At 33.6% G+C, this 25718-nt stretch overlaps 1 protein-coding gene across 5 annotated transcripts in view; it reads right to left on the bottom strand.

Annotated features, from left to right (window-relative positions):
* P4HA1 (prolyl 4-hydroxylase subunit alpha 1) overlaps nucleotides 1-25718 on the bottom strand; it is a 77060-nt gene that overhangs the window by 44371 nt on the left and 6971 nt on the right. For 4 of the 5 annotated variants that reach the window (XM_054572620.1, XM_054572619.1, XM_054572623.1 and 1 more), the window contains exons 2-5: nucleotides 14658-14765; nucleotides 13312-13408; nucleotides 12260-12411; nucleotides 9113-9250 (exon numbers count right to left, since the gene is read on the bottom strand). In XM_054572620.1, coding sequence (XP_054428595.1) covers nucleotides 9113-9250; nucleotides 12260-12411; nucleotides 13312-13408; nucleotides 14658-14733 — 463 coding nt within the window. In that variant the 5' untranslated portion in view covers nucleotides 14734-14765. Of the gene's footprint in view, nucleotides 1-9112; nucleotides 9251-12259; nucleotides 12412-13311; nucleotides 13409-14657; nucleotides 14766-16079; nucleotides 16245-25718 lie in introns of all 5 variants that reach the window. The other variant, XM_054572621.1, reaches the window with a different exon arrangement.

The following is a 25718-nucleotide window of genomic DNA, read 5'->3' as shown; positions in this document are numbered from 1 at the left end:
TGTCTAAGGGAAAGTATGCCTAGTCTGAGGATGGCCTTTCACATTCCAGTAGCAGGCAGAGTCCCAGCATGGAGGTGTATGCACTGACGGATCACAATGATCAATACAATCAAATACTCAAATCATACAACTATCTCCATTCACTTTTTTTTTTTTTTGCCTTCTGTTAGTCACTTATGGATAGTAACTGATTATCAATGTATTGCTAAAATGAAGATGAAGATCTGTATTTGACACTTTTCCCTTAACTAACTCCCTACTCCACACTCCATCTAGGAAAGGATTCCAAGAAACTTAATAGTTTAACATGATGCAATTCCAGAAACCAAAGAAACATATCCCATTTTGACCCTATTATTTTTCAGTTACGAGAACTGGTGTATGGTTCTAAGAGCTTACAATGCAGTATTAAGACCTCAGGGACATGCAAAAGACATAAAAGAACAGTACATCATTTATCCATGTAGGTAGCCAGTAATATTTTTTACATGGCCTGATATTCTGGCAACATTATTTCAAAACACGATGGAAGGAGATCTTTAGCTATTCTGCTTTGCTAGTTATTATCTCTGCTTTTCTTACCTACTGATCTACTCACAATTATTAAAAGCAGAATGTCTGAGATTCAGATTTTAAAGGAAGAAAATGAAAAAGAAGTGACGTAGCATTTGAAAGGGAAGGCTATTTCCAAAACAGAAAACATGAAAAGAAAAAGTAAATGGGCAAGAAGATAAAGAAAATGAGATAGGGAAAGTGATGTTGGCAGAAAAAGACTACAAAAAACTTTCATACAAAGGGCAAAGAGAATTTGGTAAGAAGAAAGAATAAGTTGTACATTTCTTTGGTTCAAAGAAGTGGCATGGATGACTGACACTAACATGTGAAACTGATTGTAACAACCCAAATTTGAAGTAAACTAAAACCAAAATCAGTCCTTTAAACTTATTATCACAAAATAAACTATATTACATGAGAGTTTAAAAAAATTTACTTAGAAATACATTTTTGTTGTTAATCTATAAGCTGGAACCTTTATTTTAAAAGTTCTTATACTTCACAGGAACACTTTGTGGGTAAGAACTTGATCTGTGTAACAGAAACATGTTTAAAATGCATATACTTGGGAAGCTGGTGTTGTGCATCTGAGGCAGTATGACATGCTCATAGCTGAGTGAGCTCGAGATTTGTGGGAAATCTACCACCTGGTTTAGTAACCTTATCAGCTCACCAAGATAGTGATGCAAGTGACTGAGGGTGTGAACATTCAACTTTCACCTGAGGTAAATAAAATTCTTTTTGTGTAAGACATTTCTCATAACCCCCACCACCAAATAACAGCTAAAAAAATAAAAGTATGGTATCTTTGGAAGATATGGATCTATTCAAATCAGAGTTAGGAACAACCTGAAACTAAAGGACCAGCTTATATTGATGCTAATGCATATACTTACCATTATTTTATTTTTTTTTAAGATTTTATTTATTTTTGGAGAGAGGGGGAGAGAGGGAGAGAGAGAGGGAGTGAAACAGCAACAGAAACATTGATCGGTTGCCTCTCAAACCCCCAACTGGGGACTTGGCCCGCGACCTAGGCGTGTGCCCTGACCAGGTGTCAAGCCTGCAACCTACCAGTTCACAGGCCAGTGTTCAATCCACTGAGCCACAGCAGCCAGAGCCTGATTTTATATTAAAATATCAACAAAGAATTTCAAACCAAAGAGGAACAAGAAACTGACAAAACTAATCAAGGAGTAACATCGCATAAATATAAATCCACTGAAATAAGCATTTATCTTTTTTCTTTTTTGGTTTGAGGACAATTAAGATCATCCTTCCCCCACAACTCTCACCCCCATCACTCACACCTAAACCATACACCACAATGTTACGTCTGACGAAGCCACGGGTATGTAAGGATATGAAGAAATGGGAACTTTCATACATTGCTGGTAAAAGTATAAATTGGTGCATCCGCTCTGGAGAACAATCTGGTCCCATCTAGTAAAGGTATAGAAGCACATACCCTGACTTCTTATACTCTAGATAAACTCTTCCACGTGTGTACACAGACATAAACAGGGATGTTTGCTGAAATCTTGTTTAATATAGCAAAAAAATAAAAAAAACAATCTAAATGTCCATCCATCCACAAAAGAATTAATAAGTCAATTTTGTCATATACTACAAACAGCAGTCTGATGACTGTGACCAACATGGATGAATTTATTCAAAAACACTGCGTGAAAAGGTTACAGAAAGATACAGAGTATGATATATTATTTGTTTAAACTTTAAAAACACAATACAATATATTGTGTAAAATATGTAGTAAAATATAAAAGACAGAAGAATACATATTGAGTTCAGAATAGTCATTACCTCTAGAAAGGAAGTGAAGGTGCACATGGGGTCTTTATACATAAATGTGATGTTTTACTGTTAACAACAGAGAAAGGTTTGGAGAACAAAACAAAACAAAAAAGCCTAAAAACGGTTTATTAGTTCACTCTGTTATTTTCACTACTTACAGGAAATATGTTTAGGAAATTTCAGTCACTGTACTTATAATGAATTTGCATAAAAAGGAAAATTCTGTTAAGAGCTAGCCCAAAACAGTGACCTGAAGAAGAGAATTCAATAAGGAGACACAAAGAACAGGAGAAAAGATGAACGTTGCCCCAATGAAAAACAACTACACGTATTCTCAGAGTGGTTTATTTTCAGTCATTCTCTATGAAAGTCTTACCAACTTATCTTTAGATTAAGGTTAGGTACTCAGAGGAACCAATGAATTTCCTAAGATTAAACACAACAAAATCAGGTTTAAATAATATTCGATACCATTTTGAAGGAAAGATAATGAAGTTTTAAATGAAAAGAAATATAGGGAACTAAATTAAATTTATTACCCCCACATGCACTAAATCTGTTCTTTTGTGTTCTTTTTTAAAAAAAGAAATCCATCTAAATGTTGAAGAACACAGAAACTCATAAAGTCCATCATCAAATTCTCCTCCATCTCCTAAGTAGCTTGATAACGTACCCACTTCTTTCTACACCCACTAGCCACCAATGTCATCTCATTTAAATTTTTACAACAGCCTCCTCCCTGGTTTCTTTGTCCCTACCCCCAGGTCTCAATCCAATCTCCATTCTGTGACCAGAATATTTCTAAAAACTTCCCTGTTTAAAACTTTTCAGGGGCTTCTCATTACACTCAGAACAGTAAACACCCAACAATGGCTTACAAATCCCTTCAAGAGATGGCTTTTGCTTACTTATCCAGCCTCATCTCTTACTCCACTGTCCCCAACTGTACACTCACCTCTTGAACAAATTACTTGTTTAGATATCTGATATTAAATGCTCCCTCTTCTCCTCTCTGGCCTTTATACATATTCTCTCAGATTAGAATACTTTTCTTATGCCCACTTCTCCTCCCTACCCCTATTTTCCTGGGTAATTCTTATCCATTATATCTCAATGTTTTGATTTTTTATTTTATTTTGATTACAGTTTACAGTCAACACTTTTTTACATTAGTTTCATGTGTACAAAACAGCACACAGACATTCATAGAGTTTAGAAAGTGTTCCCTGATAATTCAAGTGCCCATCTGTTACCATAGTTATTACAGTATTAACTACAGGCGTATGCTTTATCTTATACCCCCCACAACTACCCTGTAACTACCAATTAGCATGTCTTAATTCTTTCACCATTTTTTAACCCTGTCCCCACCAACACCCATCCCCTCTGGCCTTCATCAGTTTGTTTTCGGTATTTGTAAGTCTATTGCTATTTTGTTTATTTTGTTCTTTAGATTCCACATACAAGTGATATCATATGATATTTGTCTTTCTCTGCCTGGCTTACTTCACTTAGTATAATACCCTCTTAGGTCCATCCATGCTGTCACAAATAGTAAGATTTCATTCTTTTTTATGGCCAAGTAATATTCGCGCGCGCGTGAGAGAGAGAGAGAGACAGACAGACAGAGACAGACACGCACAACTTTTTTATTCATTCATCTACTGATGGACTGTCTCTCAATATTTTTAATGTCACATCTTCCAGGAAGTCATCCTTTATACCTCTTATCAAGTCCAGAATTAGGTCTCCTTCTATGTGCTCTCACAGTATCCTCAATTATCCCTAATTAGGCATTCATCATACTATATCATAAGAATGTAGGCACCCTAAGGGCAAGGGCAGTGTCAGTCTTATTCATTACTGCATCCCTAGTACCTAATATAATGGTTGGCACATATTAAATAACTAACATCATTTAAATAGATGTTTTAAACCAGAAGCCAATTTTTCAAAATACAATTACGGTCAAAAGTGTCATAAGGTATATTAGTAGAAACTAAATAAAATTTGCAAATTTGTACAATTCTGGAAATCCAACTTAATGGAATTAAGTCCAGTTTACTAGAAATTGCATTTGACATTACATCATTATTAGTTTTCCCATTTCATACTTCACCCCAAATGAATGGAGATGAGCGAGAAAACATCTTAACAAATAATTCATCCTATTGTACTTTATTACTGAGAAAATCATTTCAGTATGAAGACAGAGGTAATATATCTTATTTCTTGAGTTGATAATGACAAGGAGATAAAAATGGTAATAAACCACACAGTCATAGAAAATGTTAGAGATGGCAAACAGTACAGTACCATGCGAAGTTAGATATCATTAACAAAATAAAGCTAGAAAAATAAAACAAATGGTAAAACTTAAACAACACATTTTTAAACAACAATATATCAAAGAAGAAATCACCAGGGAAATTAGGAAGTACTTCAAGACGAATGAAAATGAAAACACAACATACCAAAACTTATGAGACACGGTAAAACCAGTGATAAGGAAGAAATTTGTAATTATAAATGCTCACGTTAAAAACAAGAAAGATCTCAGACAACCCAAGTTTACAACTTAAGAAACTAGGACAAAACAAGAACAAATTAAACCCAAAACTGGCAAAAGAAAGGAAATATTAAAGCATAGGTTAATTAAGTAGAGAACAGAAAAACAACAGAGAAAATTCATGACACCAAAAGTTGGTTCTTTGAAAAGATCAAAAAAATTGACAATCCTTTAGTTAGATCAACTAAGAAAAAAGAAAAAGATTCAAATTACTAAAATCAGAAATTATAGTGTGGACCTTACTACCAATTCTAGAGAAATACAAAGGATCATAAAGGAGCACTAAGAAAAAATTGTACACCAACAAACTTGATAATCTAGATAAAATGGACAAATTTTCTAGAAAAACAAAACCTACTAAGACTAAGATAAAAAATAGAAAGTCTAAATAGACATATTACTAGTAAGGAGACTGAATCAGTAATCAAAAGTATCCTGACAAAAAAAAGTGCCGGACCTTAACGATGGCTTTACTGGTGAATTCTACCAAACATTTAAAGAACTAACGCCAATCTTTTTCAAACTTTTCCAAAAAAAAATTCCACAGGAGAGAATACTTCCTATCTCATTCACTAAGCCAGTACTACTCATATGAAAACCAGGCAAAGACACTACAAGAAAACTACAGACCAATTATCCCTTTTGAACATTCATGCAAAACATCCTCAACAAAATACTAGCCAACAGAATTCAGTAGCATATTGAAAGGATTATACACCGTGACCAAGTGGGACTTATTCCTGGAGTGCAAGGATGTTTCAACATATGAAAATTGATCACTGTTAGGAAAAACACCACATGATCACCTCACTTAATTCAGAAAAAGCATTTCACAAAATTCAACACTTTTTCGTAATTAAAAAAGAATAAAACTCAACACACTGGAAAGAGGAAAGTACCTTAACACAGTAAAAAATATATTTGAAAAAACCCACAGCAAACATACTCAATGGTGAAAGGCAAAGCTTTTCCTTTAGATCAAGAACAAGAATGCCCACTTTCACCACTTCCATTCAACTTAGTACTGGAAGTTTGAGTCTGAGCAATTAGGTAAAAAAAAAAAAAAAAAGGGCAGTAAAATGCATCCAAATTTAAAAGGAAGAAATACAATGATCTCTTTTTCCAGATAACATTATCTTAAATATGGAAAACCCTAAAATCCCACAACAAACTGTTAGAGCTAATAAATGAATTCAGGAAAATAATAGGATACAAAGTCAATACACAAAAACCAGATATATTTCTACATATTAACAATGTACAATCTGAAAAGAAAATAACTAAAATAATTCTATGAATAAAATACTTAGAAACTAACCAAGGAAATGAAAGACTTGTACAATGAAAACTATAAAACACTGGTGAAAGAAATTAAAGACGACAGGCCTGAGTGGTGGTGTTCAGTGGGTTGGGCATCATCCCACAGACTGAAGGGTGAGGTCCCACTTGGGGCACATGCGAGAGGCAACCAATCCATGTTTCTCTCTCACATCACTGTTTATCTTCCTCTTTCTCCCTCCCTTCCTGTCTCTACAAATAAATTAATCAAAGCTTTAAAAAAAAGAGAGATATACTTCAAACTTTAAAAAAAAAAAATTTAAAGACAACATAAATAAATAGAAACACATCCCATGTCCATGGATTGGAAAATTTATATTAGGATGTCAATTACTATCTAAAGCAATCTAGATTCAATGCAATCCCTATCAAAATCCCAATGATGTTTTTTGATGTAATAAAAAAACAAATTCTAAAACTCATATGGAATCTCAAGGGACCCCAAATAGCTAAAACAATCTTGAAAAAGAAGGACAAAAATGAAGGGTTCATACTTACTGCTTTCAAAAGTTAACAACAAAGCTACAGTCATAAAAACAGAACGGCATTGGCATAAAGACGGACATATACATCAATGGACTAGCACAGAAATAAACCCTCACATGTATGGTCAAATGATTTCTGACAAGGGTGCGAAGACCATTCAATGGGGAAAGGGTAGTCTTTTGAACAAATGGTGCTGGGAAAATTGGATATCCACATAAAAAAAAAAATGAAGTTGAACCTTTACATAACCACATGTAAAAATTACCTCAGAATGCAAGGACCTAAATGTAAGAATGTGAGACTTAAAAAAAATAAAACTTAATAGAGCCGTGGCTGGTGTGGTTCAGTGGACTGATTTGCTAGCCTGCAAACTAAAAGGTCACTAGTTCGATTCCCAGTCAGGGCACATACCTGGGTTGCAGGCCAGGCCCCAGGTTGGGGGTCTACAAGAGGCAAGCGATTGATGCCTCTCTCCCTCTCTTTCTCCCTCCTTCTTTCACTGTCTAAAAGTAAATAAAATAGCCCTGGCTGGTGTCACTCAGTGGACAGAGTGCTGGCCTGTGAACCAAAGGATATAGCTGGTTCAGTTCCCAGTCAGGGCATATGCCTGGGTTGTGGGCCAGGTCCCCAGTAGGGGGCACTCGAGAGGCAACCACACATTAATGTTTCTCTCCATCTCTTTCTCCCTCCCCCTCTCTAAAAATAAATAAAAATCTTAAAAAAAATAAAAATAAAATAAATTCTTAGAAGAAAACACAGGACAAAAACTTCATTACACTGGACTGGACATTGATTCCTTGTACATGATCCAAAAGGTACAATAAAAGAAAAAAATAAACAAATTGGGCTCTTATGAAAATTTTATAATTTTGTACACCAAAAGACAGTATGAATGGAGTAAAAAGGCCACCCACAGAATGGGAGAAAATATTTCCAAATCATTTATCTCCTAAGGGGTTAATATCTACATTTTATAGAGAACTCCTAAAATTCAGCAACCAAAAAAAAAAAAAAAAACCCACTATTAAAAATGGACAAAGGATTTAAACATACATTTCTCCAAAGAAGGTATGCAGATGGCTGCTAAGCACATGAAAATATGCTCAACATCACTGACAGAGAAACAAAACTATAACAAGATACCACCTCACATCTAAGATGCTTACTATCAAAAATAAAAATTTAAAAAGAAAATAGAAAGCGTTGGCAAGGATGTTGAGAAACTGTACACTGTTGGTGAGAATGTAAAATGCTGTAGCTACTATGGAAAATTGTATGGCAGTTCCTTAAAAAATTAAAAATAGAATTACCATATGACCAGCAATTCCATTAACGCACATATACTCAAAAGAAAGGAAAACAAGGTCTTGAAGAGATATTAGACACTCATGTTCATAGCAGAATTATTCACAGTAGCCAAAATTTGGAAGCCAAGTGTCCACTGATGAATGAACAGATAAGCAAAATGTGGTATATACATATAATGGGTTATTATTAAACCTTTAAAAAATTCCTTTAAGGAAATTCTGACACATGCTACAACTTGGATGATCCTTGAGGACACTGTGCTAAGTGAAATAAACCAGTCACAAAAAGACAAATACTTTATAATTCCACTTATGAGGCACTTGAACCATAGAGACAAAAAGTAGAATGATGATTTCCAGGGGCGGGAGTAAAAAGGAAATGGTACTTATTGTTTAACGGGTATAGAGTTTCTGTTTACAAGATCAAAAGAGCTATGAAGATGGATGGTGGTGACGGTTGTATAACAATGTGAACATACATAAAGACGCTCAACAGCAAAAATTTAAAATTGGTTAAACTAGTAAATTTTGTTATAAGTTTTTGCACAATAAAAATCTTTAAAGTAAATTATCATAAAATAACCAGCTATAATTTTTTAAAAAAGGATTTTGCCAAAAATAGATTAGAAAGCAGGATGTTCACATTGCAAAACACTTAAAAAATCTGCGTATATCCAACAGGTCTTGGTTTTTAAATTAGTGAACATATAAACTTTGATTATCAATTCCCTTATAACTTTATGTACAAACACTGGGTGTTCTAAATAAAAATATTTGGAAAAATGATTCTTTTTCTTACATGCTAAAATTTCCTATTTAAGCTTAGTCCCTATAATTATAAGCTTTCAAAGTAGCATGCTAGAAGCTAGCCACAACGATTAGGTCCTAGAGAAATGGAGGGGTTTTTTGTCCTCAAAGGCTATGAAACAAACTAAAGTTAAAAATCTCAAAATACTGAAGTCTTTTTGACATTTACATTGTCCTACTGGACTGAACAGAGAAGCCACGTAACAGGTGTTTTATAGACTAAAAGAATTCTTACCCGGAAGATTACCCTTTGAAATGGTATCTGTATCCAAATTGTAGGTGTCCTGGAGACGCAACAGGGCTTTGGCTGCCCCAACCTGATCTTCGTCATTGGGAAAGTACTGTCTCTGAATTGTTAGGTTTGAGATAAAGCCTTGAAATAAGGAAATAAGAGGGGGAAGACTTTAGAACCTCAGAGACTTCAAATTTCCAGTATAGTTTTTACAAAGATATTTTTAAATTGGTTTTATTATCATTTTCTACCATACTATGTTCCACATGCTCAATGAGAAAAAATTAAATACACTGAATGCAACTTGACATACCTCTAACTTACTCTATTTTCCCAAACCTTTTCTGTTGCTTAATCTGAGGTTGCTGCATAAATTATGCCTGTATTAGTAGATACAGATAAATTATGTCTATATGCATTAGTAAAGATCAACTAACATAATAATTGAGCTTTTAGTTATATAACATAGCCTCCGCTAAGTCTGAAAAATGAACAGATTATTGTATTTGAAAATATTTATTGGCAACCAACTATATTTTCAGGTAACAGATGGTAAGTAAAATCTATGCCCTTAAATCCTGTTTTTTTTTCTTTCATGTGCCACACATTATATAAATATGTAAATATATAAAGCTTGGTGAAATTCTTTAAGGGGAAGAAGAGTTATTAATTATATATTTAAGATTATCGGCCCTGGCTGGTGTGGCTCAGTGGATTGAGTACCAGCCTATGAACCGAAAGGTCATCAGTTCAATTCCCAGTCAGAGCACATGCCTGGGTTGCAGGCCAGGTCCCGCACTGGGGGCGTGAGAGGCAACCTATCCCTGTTTCTCACACATTATTTCTCTCCCTCTCTTTCTCCCTCCATTCCCCTCTCTCTAAAAGTAAATAAATAAAATCTATTTTATAAAAAGATTGTTGCATTCATATTTTCAAAAAGATTAAGTAATCTCATTTATTAAAATAAATTTAGATCTAATTATTGAATATAGTGTTCATCAATCAAGATTTGCTCCATATAAAAATTTTATTTTTAAAACTTGGTACATAAAATATATCAAAAATCAAACTAATAAATTAATTACTGGTAACTATATAACCCTTAAGGAGAATGGATGCTAAATACTCCTTAAGGACCCAAAAAGATGAAAGTGATTTAAATTTTTAAAAATATGTCATCATTTGCCAATAAAAGTTTGGTATGAGATTTCCCTTCCCTCTTATTTACTTACCTACTTTTTTGATCAGTAAAGGGCTATGCATTTTTTACATTAATGAAAATGTAAAAATGAACAACTTAGCTGGAAAAAGGCTAAAGGTCATGTCAAGCTTTTTTTTTTTTTTTTTTTAGTTTTAAGACCAACTCTCAGTCAGAATATCCACATGGAATTTTACAAGCAAGTATTATAAGTTTTACAGATGACTATAATGTTTTTCAGGTCCCAAAACAAATTTCAAGACGTTGCTTAAATCCTCTCTAATAAAAATAGGGGGGAAAAAAATATATATATATATAGTAGCTTTTGGATGACTACCACAATTAAAGTGTCAAAGTCTCAAAGTTTACCTTATAAAAGAACTCGGGTCATACAGATCATTATTTGAGAATTTTAAATGATGAATGAACATGTAGGTGTATACATATTTATATATGTGTATATACACACATACAACCTTTAAAATGTTGTCATGGTGTTATATATGAGAGCAAATAATCACAGGTATTCTCCTCTCATTTTGAAGAAGTATTCATAATGCTTGCCTTAATTTTTCTTTTCAAGGTTTCCTATCCTATGCAAAATAGTTTAGTTTACATAACAATTTCATTTACAAAGTTAGCTCAAGTCTCTCCCCCCTCTCTCTCAAAACAACTTTTTTTCATCTTGGAATTTCATCTGCATAGCTGGCTCAATCCTCTCCTTCTCTTTAAAAAAAAATTTTTTTAAATACCATATGATTTCACTCATATGTGGAATCTAATAAACAAACTGAACTAAAAGCAAAATAGAGACAGACTCCTGGATACAGTACAGGCTGACAGTTCTGGGGTGAGGGTATTAGAGAGTGGAGGAATCAAAAGGACTCGTGGACATGGACAACAGTGTGGTGATTGTGGGTAGAGGGAAGGTATAAAGGGGATAAATGGTAATAGAAAAAATACAATAAAAAATAAATCTACAAAAATTTTTTTTGCCACCTTCAGTCATTAATAGATATTTGAGCCTGTACTATGTACTAACCCAAATCCCTTTGCTTCCTTAAACTTCAGACTTAGTTTTCTGTGTCTGTTATTAAAATACCTTAAACATCTCAGTACTCCAATTACAATTTATTTTTTAAATTACAGACATTCATTATCACTGTTTTCAGCCTCAGTTTTTACATTTGTTGTCTACATTAAGCAAAACAATCCTAAGTTTCAAAATACTATCTAGAACACCGCTAACATTTTTCCTAATATTACCAATCCCAACTCCCAATACATTAAAAACTGATTAGAAAATAAAGTTTACCTCAAATTTCTTTTATGATAAGCACAATTACAAAACCACCATTAACACTGGAGTTCTTCAATTATATGCAACTACAGTTCATGATAAAGTAAATTTTTGAAGCTTTATTCCAGATCAATCAAATCCTTTAATACAATTAATATAATGTGCTGACTTTATGAATATATTTTTAAAAAGATAAATAGTCCTTTCAATGTAAAGGAAAAGAAGAGACCTTGCTCTAGCATGGAGTCAAAGCCAACTCCCATAAATTTTTACAGTCTGAAGGTAATCCTAAAATGAAAATGACTACCCTCAGAAATCAAGCTATATGCCAAATAATCAATTCACATTCATAGACTTCAAAGCAAAAAGCAGTAGTGTTAGTCACCAATAACAGAAATTACTTTTTTTTGACAATAAAGTTTTATTTTTAATTCCTTGTTTCTAGTTTTTATTCATCTTTTTTTTTAATCAAGAAATTTGGGATCTAGAATAAACTAACTGATCAAACTAAACACACCCCAGAAATAATTCAGTTACAACAGTGAACACTTGATGTTTTGGGAACTGAGTATATCACTACTTTTGGCATTTCTACTGGAGGGAGCAATACTGCCTTACTTTTTTGGGCTCATTTTCTTACCATCTGACTTACCATCTGACATATCCTTAAGGACTAGATTTTCCAACTCGCTCCACTCAGTGTTCAAACGTTTCACTAACTTGAAGGCATTTACAGGGTGCCCAACAAATCCTTCAGGATCTTTTGTGGCTGTGCTAGTTAGCCGATCTAACTTCTCTGCCCATCTATACATGTAAGACATAATGAGGAAAATACAATTTAGTAAAGCGCTCAAAAAAAGAAACTAGATTAGAGGTTTTTGAGTTAGAACAGTATCTAAAAATTCTTTTTAAAGGTAAAATTATGAAAGTTTTTTAAATAGCAAAATGTTCTTATGGATAAAATCTAGCATGGCAGAATCAAAATGTAACTACAAGACTTTTTCCTTTAGTTTTTTTTTCTCCCAAATAGTTACAGTAAATGAAACTTATCTTAGTAAAAGTTGTAATTGGATCCGTCTAGTAATAGTCTAAAAATTCATTTCCACAGAGGTCCTTAAAGCCAAATAACTGATTATTGCAAAGTACAAATTAGCCCAATCCAAATTCATTATATGTCCATTTAAATCAAACTCACATCAAAGTTTTACATTCATTACAAAAAAAAGATGAGCACTTAGCTACTCATTAAACAAAAGATAGAAATTCTCAGGTCAGGATTAAGTAGAAACCCAAGTCAATTAAAAATAAATTACCCTTTGAGGAAAAACTATATAATTAAATGATAATAACCATACTTATCACTGTAATCTCTAGAATGGAACCATAGGAGTGAAAAATAGATACATTCAGGAAATTGCTCCAGAAAGTGTCTTGATTAAAGAGGTTAGAGGACAGAAGATATTAACAACCTTTTCTTTTTTTAATTTTCAGTCAACAACCATATCCATTTATATTCTTATCTCAACCCATGTTCTTCCATGTGAACTCTTGGCCTAGGCCTAACTCTTGTTTTCTGTGCTCCTATTTTAGCCATTTCAGCTGGCTTTTTAAGGCTAAGAGATGGCTTTCCTTTCCACTCAATGTTTTAGCTCTATAAATAAAATAAGTGGAGTCAGAGTCATAAAAAATAAACACTTTTCTTACTTTTTTATTTGTTCTAATTTGTCTTCTTCTGCCTTAATATAGTCTTTCAGGGAAGTCACCAGATCTTTCTCGGTATAAATCAAATCAGTCATCTGACCTTAAAGGAGGAGAAGGAAAAGATTATCAAATACCCATACTCATCAACACAAGTATTTTAACTAATTTAAGAATAAACAAGAATATTTCTTGCTATGAAACAGTTTAATTAGCATGAATCAGACATGTTGGAGAGAGCATATTTTTCTTCCTTTTTTTAACTGGATAAATACAAATAAAGCCAAAAATGTTTCTACTCATGTGTTCCAATTCTAATTTTCAAGCTACTTAATTTACAAGCTCGGACTGTATTAGCAAATTGTCTTTCATCTAAAAATATAACAACACTACCCTCCAAGGATCAGTATTTCTTCTTGACTCCAACTCCCCCCACACAATTTATTTTCTAAAAATTCATTTCCACAGAGGTCCTTAAAGCCAAATAACTGATTATTGCAAAGTACAAATTAGCCCAATCCAAATTCATTTATATGTCCATTTAAATCAAACTCACATCAAACTCACACCTAATTTAAATATAAAATTAGAATTATATTTTTATTCCATAAATAAAAAAACTACACTAACAAAAAGTATTATTCACAACTGAAAATCAAATAATCCATATTTATTTTTCATGGGAATGAGAGAATTAATCATTTTAGATCCTGACATTAAGTGTCATAAATACAATACCTGTGTTTTAGTTAGTTCTACACAATTACACAAGGGTAAAGCTGGGCAACAAAATGAAGGAAAACATCTCATTCAAAACAGATGAAATACGCATATAGGAAAATATAAAAAGATACACATCAAAATATGAGGAATATTTCTGGGGGGAAGAGGGCATGCAGGTGTCTTATCCTAAGTATTTCTGATTTTTTCACTTTAAACAACAAACTACTTTTACAGTACTTTGTAGATTTTTAAAAATTATAATGTAGGAAAAAATAAATTGTGTTCACCGTAGACTCTTAAATGAAAAAGCAGGCTATGAAATAATGTGCAATATATTATACATGTGTATCTGTGTATTAAGAAAGAATAAGTGTATGCATTAAATTATTTGCTGGGTGGAACCAAGAATAGAGAATTTTCTTTGGCATGCTTTCTTAAATTTTCATAAGTTTCTAACCTGTAAATGTTTTGCTTTTGTAATCAGAAAAAATATTTAGAAAAAAACAAATTGAATTTAAAAATGAGGATGTCTTTTAGAATACAGTGTATTTTTTACTAACTTAAAACACCAAAAAATAAAAAATTTTAAATACAAAAACAATACAAATCAAGAAAGAGTTAAGACTTACCAATTGAAGTAAAAAAGCCTGGATGGGCCAAAGACTGGGGAAGTAGAATCCCTACAATTAAAATACACCGGATCATCTTGGAAGTCTTTATTTTACAGGTTCACACACCTACAAGAAAAATATGGTCTTATGAAAAATTATTAAAAGGCAGAGTAGGAAAATTTTCTAACTTATTTTTCCTACAAACAAAAATGTAAGTCAGACCCCAAGGTTGCCTGTGGAACTTCTAATTCTTGTAAATTGATTAATTACCTAACAAGAGCCACTTTTGTACTTTTCATAATTATAGTAATCTTGGCATTTCATGATTAAAAAAAACATGTTTATTATCAGCTGATAATTTGTGCTTAACAATTCAACCTGAGGTTATTTTCTCCTTAATCACTAACTACCACAATTAGAGTAACTGGAGAGTAGTACTGCTTTCATATTGCCTGAAAAATAACTTTTCTGTGATCCAGGGCTAAACCATCAATTTCCCATAAAAATACACTGCTTTATTAAAGTGACCTAATTTAAATATTACCAAAATACACTCTAAAATGTTAGAATATGTTTTACAGAGAAAAATGTTTCAGAACTTTCTGATCAATCCTTTAAGTTCCAACTTGCTCCATATTTTCCCTATGTGGCTTTAAATTTTAAAGGAAGTTCAATTAACTTTTTGGGGGGGGTGATGAAATGTTCTAAAACTGACTGGTGACTGATGGTGAAAGAACACTGTGAAAGTACTAAAACCCACTGAATCATGAACATTAAATGGGTGATTTGTAGGCTATATGAATTACACCTCAATGGAGCTATTTTTTAAAAGTTGTACAGAACCCAAAAGGAATAAATAGCCCTGTTGATTTAAGCTAGTAATTTCTCTTAAAGGACTCAGGGTTGAGTTTCTTTATCTTATCTCCTGTGTTCTATGTAAAGAATCCCCAGCCTAGTACTTAGATGTAGTGTGTTTTTTGTGTGTGTGTTTTTTTTTTTAACCTGGCAGCAAAGTCCTTCTGTCTTTTCTTTGTCCCCCAGTAGTGCTGTCTTTCTAGAATATATTCTTCATGGTGGATGCAGATATCAGTTAAGCAGCAGAAAGATTTTATCCTGCTTTCCCTAAATGCCCTGCTAGTATTCTTCTCGTGTTCCTTCTCCATCACATACATGGATTTTAATTCCTCCTTAATACCTTACAAAAGAGTAACTTACCGTTAAAGTATCATTTGCCCAGTAACAGGCCACTGACTACTCTGATCTGTCACCCTAGTCCTCTTTTTGCACACACCTCTGTCTGACTCTTCCCAAATGATTTCACCTAAACCTGTGGGTTCAAATCCACACTGGAAAGCTCCCAATTACAAAAACAAAACAAAACAAAACAAAACCCCACTTTCTTAACTTGAATCTCAATAAAATATCACCACAGAAACTGACATTCTGGAAGTATTCCAAAGTCTCCTCCTCGAGTTTGCTGCAAACTTCCAGATACTTCCAGAATCACACAGTAGTAAAATACACTCCTCTCTTGGCTGCTTTACAGTAACTCTTTGGGAAAGCTTCTAGAATGTAGCAGATGCAGACACTTCCTCTCCTGGGCTCCTGCCAAAGCACAAGGCTTATTCAAAATCCTGGACTGCATGAAATGTCTAGAATCTTTTCACTATAAACGGGTCTCTGCCATAATTTCCTTCATGGACAAATGTTATTTCCAGAAAATACAAATGTTTTTGCTGTACTAACAGCAGGCTAATCAGAAATGTTTAACTCATGAGAAAGTTTAGATTTGCCAGATAAGAAGTTATCATTTTTTCATTGCTAAAATATATTGTTACTAAAGTTTCCTTGTCATCTTTCTTCATCCTTAAACCTCATAATGAATCAAGAACCATTAGCCTACAGAAATTACTAAAAAGAAGCTTGAAAATTGCATTTTAAGAATGATAGAGCTTATATAAAAATTTTAAAATATAAAAAAATAAAGATATGAAAAATAACTGTACCTTTACCTTGTATCATGATGCAAAATAAATTCTAGATGGATTAAAGAGTTATAATCAATAAATATAAAATAACAGCAAAAAAGTTATTGGATCTTTCAAAGGAGAGAATTTCTAAACTTAAAAATGATAAAAACAACTTATTGAAAGCCATATGGGATTTAAATAGACAAAATAATTTAGGTTTATATATATTTTAAAAAACCCCAAAACCTAAACTACTAACTGGTAAACTAAAGAAAATAGAGCTCACTTAAGGTATTCACACAAATCAATTAGATGTTAATAGGTAAGTGGATTAAAAATGTAGAAAGTCACAAAAGATAGATAACTAAACAAAAAACTCAGTAATCAAGGACACAAAAAACTGAAATAAGATAGTTACTTTCTGCCCTTCAAACAATTTAACAAATTATCAATTAAAAATATCTAATGTTGGTATTCTGTCAAGAAATTTAAAATGAACATATCTTTTAAAGAATGAATGTAAATTTTAAAAAAAAGATTTGAAAATTAACATCAACTCTCATTCATTACTTGTGGGAAGGCAAAATGGTATGGCACTTTGGAAGACAGTTTGGCAGTTTCTTAAAAATTTAACATACTTTTAGCATAAAATCCAGCAATCATGATCCTTGGTATTTACTCAAGGCAGATGAAAATATATGTCCACATAAAAACCAGCACATAGATGTTTACAGCACCTTAATTCACAATGGCCAAAACTTAGAAGCAACTAAGGTGGCCTTCAGCAGCTGAATGGATAAACTGTGGTACATCCAGACAATGGAATATTATTCATTGCTAAAAAGAAATGAACTATCAAGCCATGAAAATACATGCAGGAACCTTAAATTCATATTATTTGGTTAAAGAAGCCAATCTGAAAAGGCTATATACTGTATGATTCCAAGTATATGACATTCTGGAAAATGCAAAACTATTAAGACAGTAAAAAGATCATTATGTGTTGGCAGTGAATAGACGGAGCAGAGAGGATTTTTAGGGCAGTGAAAACATTCCATGTGAAAACATGATAAATACACATCAATTATACATTTGTCCAAATCCAGAGAATATATAACACCTAGAGTGAAGGGGTAATGTAAACTATGAGCTTTGGGCAATTAATGATATATCAACATGGATTAATCAATTATAACAAATGTACCGCCTGATGGAAGATGTTGAGGTTATGCATGTGTGGGGGAAGGGAATACCTGTGAAATCTGTACCATCTCAGTTTTTCTGTGAACCTAAAACTGCTCTAAATCCAAGAAGACTACAAATGGCCAACAGACATATGAAAAGATGTTCAACTTTACTACCTATTAAGGAAATGAAAATCAAAACTACAATGAGATAATCCCTCATATTGGTTGAAATGTCTATTATCAACAAGACAGGCAGTAACAAGTGATGGAGAGGTTGTGGAGAAAAGGGAACCCTCATTCACTGCTGGTGGGAATGTAGACTGGTACAGCCACTATGGAAAAAAACAGTCTGGCAAGTCCTCAAAAAATCAAGAATAGAGTTACCATATGACCCAGCAATCCCTCTCCTGGGTATCTACTCAGAAAACTTGATAACATGTATTCACAAAGAGATATGCACTCCTATGTTCACTGCAGCATTATTCACAGTGGCCGAGGCATGGAGACAACCAAAGTGCCCTGTGAGAGAGGACCAGAATAAAGAAGACGCAGCACATATACACAATGAAATACTACTAAGCCATAAGAAAAGGCACTGCCATTTGTGACAATGTGGGTGTACCTTGAGAATATTAAGAAGTGAAATAAGTCAACCAGAAAAAGCGGAGAACCATATGATTTCACTCCTATGTGGAATATAAAACTGACACTTGTGGATACAGACAGCAGTTTGGCGGTTACCAGAGTGAAGGGGGTGCTGCCTAGTATACGGTGACAGAAATGGTTTGACTTTGGGTGGTGGGCATACAGTGCAATATACAGATATTGTATTATATCACAGAAATGTACACTTGAAATCTGTATGATCCTATTAGTCAATGTTACCCCAATAATTTAGTAAGAAATTTTTTTTAGGAAGTCTTTTAAAAAATAAATTAATATCATACAGAACCTGAATGAGATTAAGTTTCTACCACTCTGACAGAAAGTTATAAATAAATATTGATCAAAAAAAGTTTTAATTAACATAGTATGATCACAACTATGCAAGAAAACATACAGAGAAAATGTGCTAAAATGAAGTTGTCTTTGGACAGAAGAACACTAGGTGATTTTTCCTATTTCTCTATTTTCCAGCATTCCAGGGTATATTAATTTTTTTAAACAAGGTTTTATTTATTTATTTATTTAGAGAGGAAGGGAGGGAGAAAGAGAAGGAGAGACATATCAATCAGCTGCCTTTCCTACATGCCCCGTATGGGGACAAATCCACAACCCAGGCATGTGCCCTGACTGGGAACCGAACTGACAACCTTTCATTTACTTTGCAAAAATAACGTCCAACTGAGCCACAACTGTTAGGGCAGTATATTACTTTTTTTTTTTTTTTAAGATTTTGTTTATTTATTTTTAGAGAGAGGGGAAGGGAAGGAGAAAAAAAGGGAACATCAATGTGTGGTAACCTCTTGTTCGCCCCTTACTGGGCACCTGGCCCACAACCCAGACATGTGCCCTGACTAGGACTCTAACCAGCAACTTTTTGGTTTACAGGCCTGTGCTCAATCCACTGAGCTACACCACAAATGAAAAAGTCCTGCATAGACAAGCATTTCCAAACTCCTTACTCCTGATTCTTCCCATTATTGCTTTGAATCTGTGAGCTACCCCAGTAATAATCTTCCAACCCAGCTAAGGGAGTCTATAAATTCCTCCCGCTTTTTTTTTTTTTTTGTCCAAGCACCAATGATGGCTTGCTCTGAGTCCCAGGAGCCCCTCTTGCATTGGTCAGATTGGCTTGACCCTTATAAATCCAGGACTTGGAACAGTTGGGGCAGAGGACGTAGGGCTGTTCCTATTTTGTTCTGTAATTAGCGCTCACCCAAAACATTATGTAAAGCTGAGGAGGCACCAAGGCTGTTCCTCCTCCTCCTCCCTTTACACAGCGCCCCCACAACAGGATTTCTGTCACTTAAAATAGGAATTTCTGACCCATATAGCATTACTCCAAACTGCCATGCCAACCTAAGTTAGTTAATAAAAATAAAGACAGCGTTGTATAGCAGTGGTTATCACACTTTAGCTATACTTGAATCACCTAAAGGTCTGAGGTGTCTAGGTAATTTACTCAACTTCTCAGGTGATACTGATGCTGCTGGTCTGGGATCAAACTTTGAGAAACACTGGGTGCAAACATCTCTTCAAATCACACAAAAGGTGTTCTCTGTCTTTAACACAGATTTTACTTCAACTTATTTTTTGAAAAAAAAATATTGAATTTCTAATTACTCTAAGGAATTGCTCTGTTAATCTGTTTTAATACTGTCTTACCCACATTCTTTCAGAAACCTTAAGTGACATATGACATAAGTATATTTTTATCAATCACTGTTTTTTAAAACATGATTTCTTACTAATGAAGTCTCACTTCCATTTATTTCCACCTTCATTCAGTTAGCATCCTGCAAAGCAAATCATATTTATAAGCAGCTATGACCCTAATATCCCAAAGACATTAGGGTTTTATCAAAAATCTTAAGTCATAAAATGTCTCCTGTTCTAAATCCTCAAACATGCTTGCAACAGAACTGAAATGGGTTTAAGAGTATGCAATCTCCTTTAAAAGAAAGGTAAATCTCAGACAGCTCAGACACCTGAGAAGACTTGATGAAAGAAGAAGAAAGAAAATAGAAAGAAGGAAGGAGGGAAGGGAGGGAGGGAGGAGAGGGGGTTGAGAGAGATGAGAGAGAGAGAAAAGGAAGGAAGGAAGGAAGGAAGGAAGGAAGGAAGGAAGGAAGGAAGGAAGGAAGGAAGGAAGGAAGGAAGGAAGGAAGGAAGGAAGAAGGAGGAAAGAAAGAAAAAGAAAGAAGAAAGAAAAGAAAGAAGAGAAGAGAGAGAGAAGGGGAGGGGAGAGGAGGGGAGAGGAGGGGAGAGGAGGGGAGGAGGAAAAGAGAGAAGGGAAAAAGGAAAGAAGAGAAAGCCAAAGAGTCCAAGATACAAAGATAAATTCATACTGGAATAAAATTTAGTGCTGAAACAGTATGGATAATATTACTGATAATATTTTGTTCTTCACTGGATAGTAAGTTCATGAGTGTTTATTATCTAATTTTTATAACAAATGTGTATTACATATAATGTTTAATATACATGAATCTTATGTTTTAAAAACTGTAAGAAAAAAATGGTATGGAAAAAATCTTCCTGGGAAATTTATTCTCAGGTAGGCCTCGATAAAAATAAACTGCAAAGTGTATTATTGATCCAAAACTTTCCTACAGCCTTTCTTCCAGGAAAGTCCAGTCCGCATACACTCACAGGTCAATAAAACCTGGGAACAGATTTTAAAACAGTCCTACTACATTGTAAATATTTACAATTTTGATTTGTCAGAATTCATTGAATTGTATGCACAAGTTATTCAATGAGTTACTCGAACAGAGCATCTGGCAAATAATTCTATTAGCCTTTAAGTCTGTCTAATTTTTCTTCCAAGAAAAAAATTACATTTCTAGAAGCCTGTCTTTCCCAAACAAATCACTCAAAAATTAATAGGGCAGACAAAAGAATGTTTGATATTCTAATCTAAACTTTCTCTGACACTAAAAATTTTCCACAGGGCTCCTTTTAACAGTTTTGCCACATACCTCCCACAACTGTTCCAAACCTACTTCTAGAGGGCTCCAACTTCATGTTTATTTTTCCTCATAGACCCCCATACTCAACTGTTGGTCTTCTGACATCTGTGTTAAGACTTTAATCTTTTGACAGTTTTTATGGTCAATGCAAAATTCAGGCTTCTAATTCAGGCCATTACAATGTGGTATACATCAAGATTTGGCATGTTTCTTCCATATAAGTAGGGTGGATTTTCCAAGAAAACTAAGAGTGATTACTAATAGAATCAGTCATATTTCTGCTCTTCCTTAATCCCTCTGAAAACATTCATTTACTTTAACTTAATTTCATGAATTCCAGTAATATTTCTGCTCCCGTAGACAGTGAGCTACATCTTTAGTACTTACAATGTGATGGACAAACGCTTAATGGCATAACCAACTTTTCCATCAAAAACTCAGAAATCATGCTGGCCTCTTTCCCACAGCTTTCTGCACTACAGCAGTGAACCCAGTTATGGGCATAATTCCAGCTGAACAGCATTTCAAAATTTAACTGGAAAGACACTCTAAATCAAGATATTGTCCTTAACTGAAAGTGCTACACAGGCTGCATTTTGGAGGTTCTTCCGAAGTTCAAAACATTCCCTGTCAGAAAAAAACTGAAGGTAATTTTAAAAATACTTGTTTTTGCCCATATGGCACCTTTAGCACCCCTACTCCCTCCTGGAAACTGCCCCCCTTCTACCTTTCTTACTGACCCATTCTACCTTTAATTCATCCCCATAGTTTCAACAGGCATTTTATAAGGCATGATACTTCTCCCTACAAAATGACTAGTCAAAGTTCTTTACTGGAAATTTTGAAAATAAAACTGAGAAAGAAGTGGCACTCTGAATGCATGATGTATGTAAATAAAGCTCAGGAGAAATTACAAGCCAGGTTTGGCACATAGGTGAAAATGTGAATGAAGCATTATCTGAAAAGATTAAAAATGAAGCAGTTATGCAGAGAGGCAGACAGATGTGAGACTAAAGAAAACATTTTGATGTTCCAGTTATTCTTGAAGTCTAGTTACACCCTTGACTTCGGTTATTAAAACAACTCCCTACCCCCAAAATATTTAAATAAATTCCACTATGCACTAGTATGAGCTGGGTTTCTTTTTAACACAGAGTCCTAATTAATACAGTTTCTTTCATCAATACTGTAGTTAATACAGCTATAGGCAAAATAAATAATAAAGAATTCTCCTGTATTTATTCCTCTCTCCTCTATCACCAGAAAGCAGTTATTTTCAATGCTATTTTAAATTTTTTTTTTTTTGCTTAATTATTAGAGAGCAAATAAATGCCACTTCACAGATACAGAGTTTAAGAATAAATGTGATTTTAATCTACTTTGAAAAGACTGTAAAAATTTAAATTGGAATTTGGATTCACAACTGAAGTTAAACTCAATGTTTCAAATTTTTGTTTCAACTAAGAAATGCAAGTTCCCTAAACCGGAAACATTTTATAAATAAATGTAGGCTGATTAGGAAGGTTTGAGAAAGAAATAAATCTTATTACTTATTATTAAAATGGTGCCATTCTTCACTGACTTTTATATTGTATAATATAACTCTCAGCTATTTCAAACACTTTAGTTAGAAATGCATGCATGTCCTGATGTAGGGAGGAAAAAGTCAGGATTATTGTTCCCAGGACAGAGAACACACAGAAATTACCATGTTATCAAGAGTCCCCAAATTAGTAAAATTCATCAAGAATACACATCTTTATCTGGTGGTCCCTCTAACAGGAAACATAGTAAGTGAAAAAGTAAGGTATCAAAATATGGGGTCAAATTTGACCACCAGTAAGTAATGGGAAAAAAAAAAACAAACAACCCAGCAGTAATTTAGATCAAAGTGCCTAGGAGGATATACCTGGCACATAGAAGACACTTAAGTAATATTACTTTTGGATATGGGGCAAGAACTCAAAAATAGCTGGATTTGTTACCAAGGGTGTCTCAGGGCGTGTGGGGAAACAAAAGAGTTGGGGAATGGTGGGAAGCCCATACAACCTCAAACCTGGGTGAAGACAGTAAGAAGAAATAAGTAGTCCAGTTTAATAGCAGACCGATGCAGACTCTTTATAGTTCAGGAATTTGAATGGAAAGAGAAGGGAGTGGACAGAGGCAGTGGAAGGGAAGAAGGAAAAGAACACTAAATTGTACATGCTTTCCTTGTTGCTTATAAATGCTGGTATTTCTAAATATTAACATATATACTTCTCATTTTAAGAAAGAATTTGCAGTATCTTCTCTTGGTTATAAAAACTGGTGTATTAATGAAACTGTCTTTAGCTCTGGCTGGTGTGGCTCAGTGGATTGAGCACTGGCCTGCAAACCAAAAGGTGGGCAGTTCAATTCCTGGTCAGGGTACAAGCCCAGGTCGGGGGCCAGGTCCCCTGTTGGGGGTACAGGAGAGGTAACTAACTGATATTTCTCTCACACATAGATGTTTCTCTCTCACCCTCTAAAAATAAATAAATAAAATCTTAAAAAAAATAAACTGTGTATTTCATAACATGAATATCAAAACACTGGTTGGGGTATTTAAAAAGCAGCAATCCTTTAGAGACTTAAACTCTTAAAATTAAGATTGTTTTCTAATTTAGAGAGTACTAAATATACATGTGGGAAGTTTTTAAGCGTAATGTAAGTTTAGAGAACGTATTTAGAAACATACATAAAAACTTTATACAGTAATTAAAAGAAGTCCAAAAATATTAAAAATGTCTGAGAAGTGGATTCACAATCAATTCCCTTCCTTCAACTTCTGCCTTTAATAAACATATTAATAGAATATCTCTATAAATAAACAAATAAATGGGCTAAATAGCAAAAACAAAGTAGCACTAAAGTGAAGAGGCAAATTTGAATCATGAACAGAGTTAGCAAAATCCAAATGATCAACTCCACAACTCTACTAGCTGGCATAATACCACCATGAATGCTTTCTGCTCCAAAACAAATTTCATCTATTTTGATTTACATTGGAACTACTGATAAGAGAACTTTGATGTCTTCACCACCCTAAGGACACAAGTGAAAAGTAAAATTCTGTACAATATGCATTCTAGATTTTTTTAAGCTTCAGTAAGGACTATGAGGTGAAGGCAAACTATTCGAAAATCAGAGTTTTCAATAAAACATCATTAAAGACTGAATTTTTTAAAGCAAGTTGTATTACTTAAAAAATAATGTGGAAAAAATGGGATTCCCTTTAGAAAAGAATTTTTATACAAACAATAATCAATCACAGGAAACAATAAAAAATTATCTCATTTACAATAGCAACAAATATGTTAATTTAAATTGAATAAACTTAACTTAAATTGATCCTGAAATGTTTAACTCAAAATGGATCAAAGACAATTTTGAAGTTTAAACTATAAACCTCTTAGGAAAAAAAAATAGGTATAAACCATCATAATCTTGATTAGGCAATCAGAAATAATACCCAGGCAAGTTTCTTAGATATGACACCTAAAATATAAGAAGCCAAAGAAAAATCTGGATAAACTGGACTTTATCAAAATGTAAAACTTTTGTCCTTTAAGAAAGTGAAAAGACAATTCAGAGAATGGGGGGAAAAATGTACAAATCGTACTTCTAATAAAGGTTTAGGACCTGGAATATATACACGACTCTTAGAACTCAACAATAAAAATAATAAAATAACTATTTTTAAGTGGGAAAAAGATTTGAAGAGACATTTCTCCAAATGGCCAATAAACACATGAAAAAATACTCAATATCATCAGTCATTATGGAAATGTAAATCAATACCATATAAATACTTCATAGTCCCTAGGATAGCTGCAGTAGAAAAAGAATTGTTGACAAGGATGTGGAGAAACTGGAACACTCATATATTGCTAATAGGAATGTAAAATGGTATAACTACTTTGGAAAAACTTTTCAGTTCCTCAAAAAAAGCATAGAGTACCATGACCCAACAATACCACTCCTAGATAAATATCCAAAAGAAATGATAACTCATGTCAATACAAATATTTATTTGTACATGAGTGGTCACAGCAGCATTATTCATAATAGCTAAAAAGTTGGAAACAACTCAAAATGAATGGATAAACAAAATATGGTATATCCATACAATAAAATATTATTCAGTGGTAAAAAGAAATGAACCTCAAAAACGTCATGCTACGTGAAAAAACATATAGAGATAAAATGTAGACTAGTGTCTGCTTAGGGGAGGGGGACAGGACTGATTGCTAATAAATCTGGGTGCTC

The sequence above is a fragment of the Pteronotus mesoamericanus genome, unplaced genomic scaffold (genome assembly GCF_021234165.1).
Source record: "Pteronotus mesoamericanus isolate MK-2021 breed Mesoamerican mustached bat unplaced genomic scaffold, CSHL_Meso_final contig_24, whole genome shotgun sequence".
In the NCBI taxonomy this organism is placed as follows: Eukaryota; Metazoa; Chordata; class Mammalia; order Chiroptera; family Mormoopidae; genus Pteronotus; species Pteronotus mesoamericanus.
The sequence above is the reverse complement of the archived record's forward strand: the minus strand, read 5'-3'. Positions and strand labels throughout refer to the sequence as shown.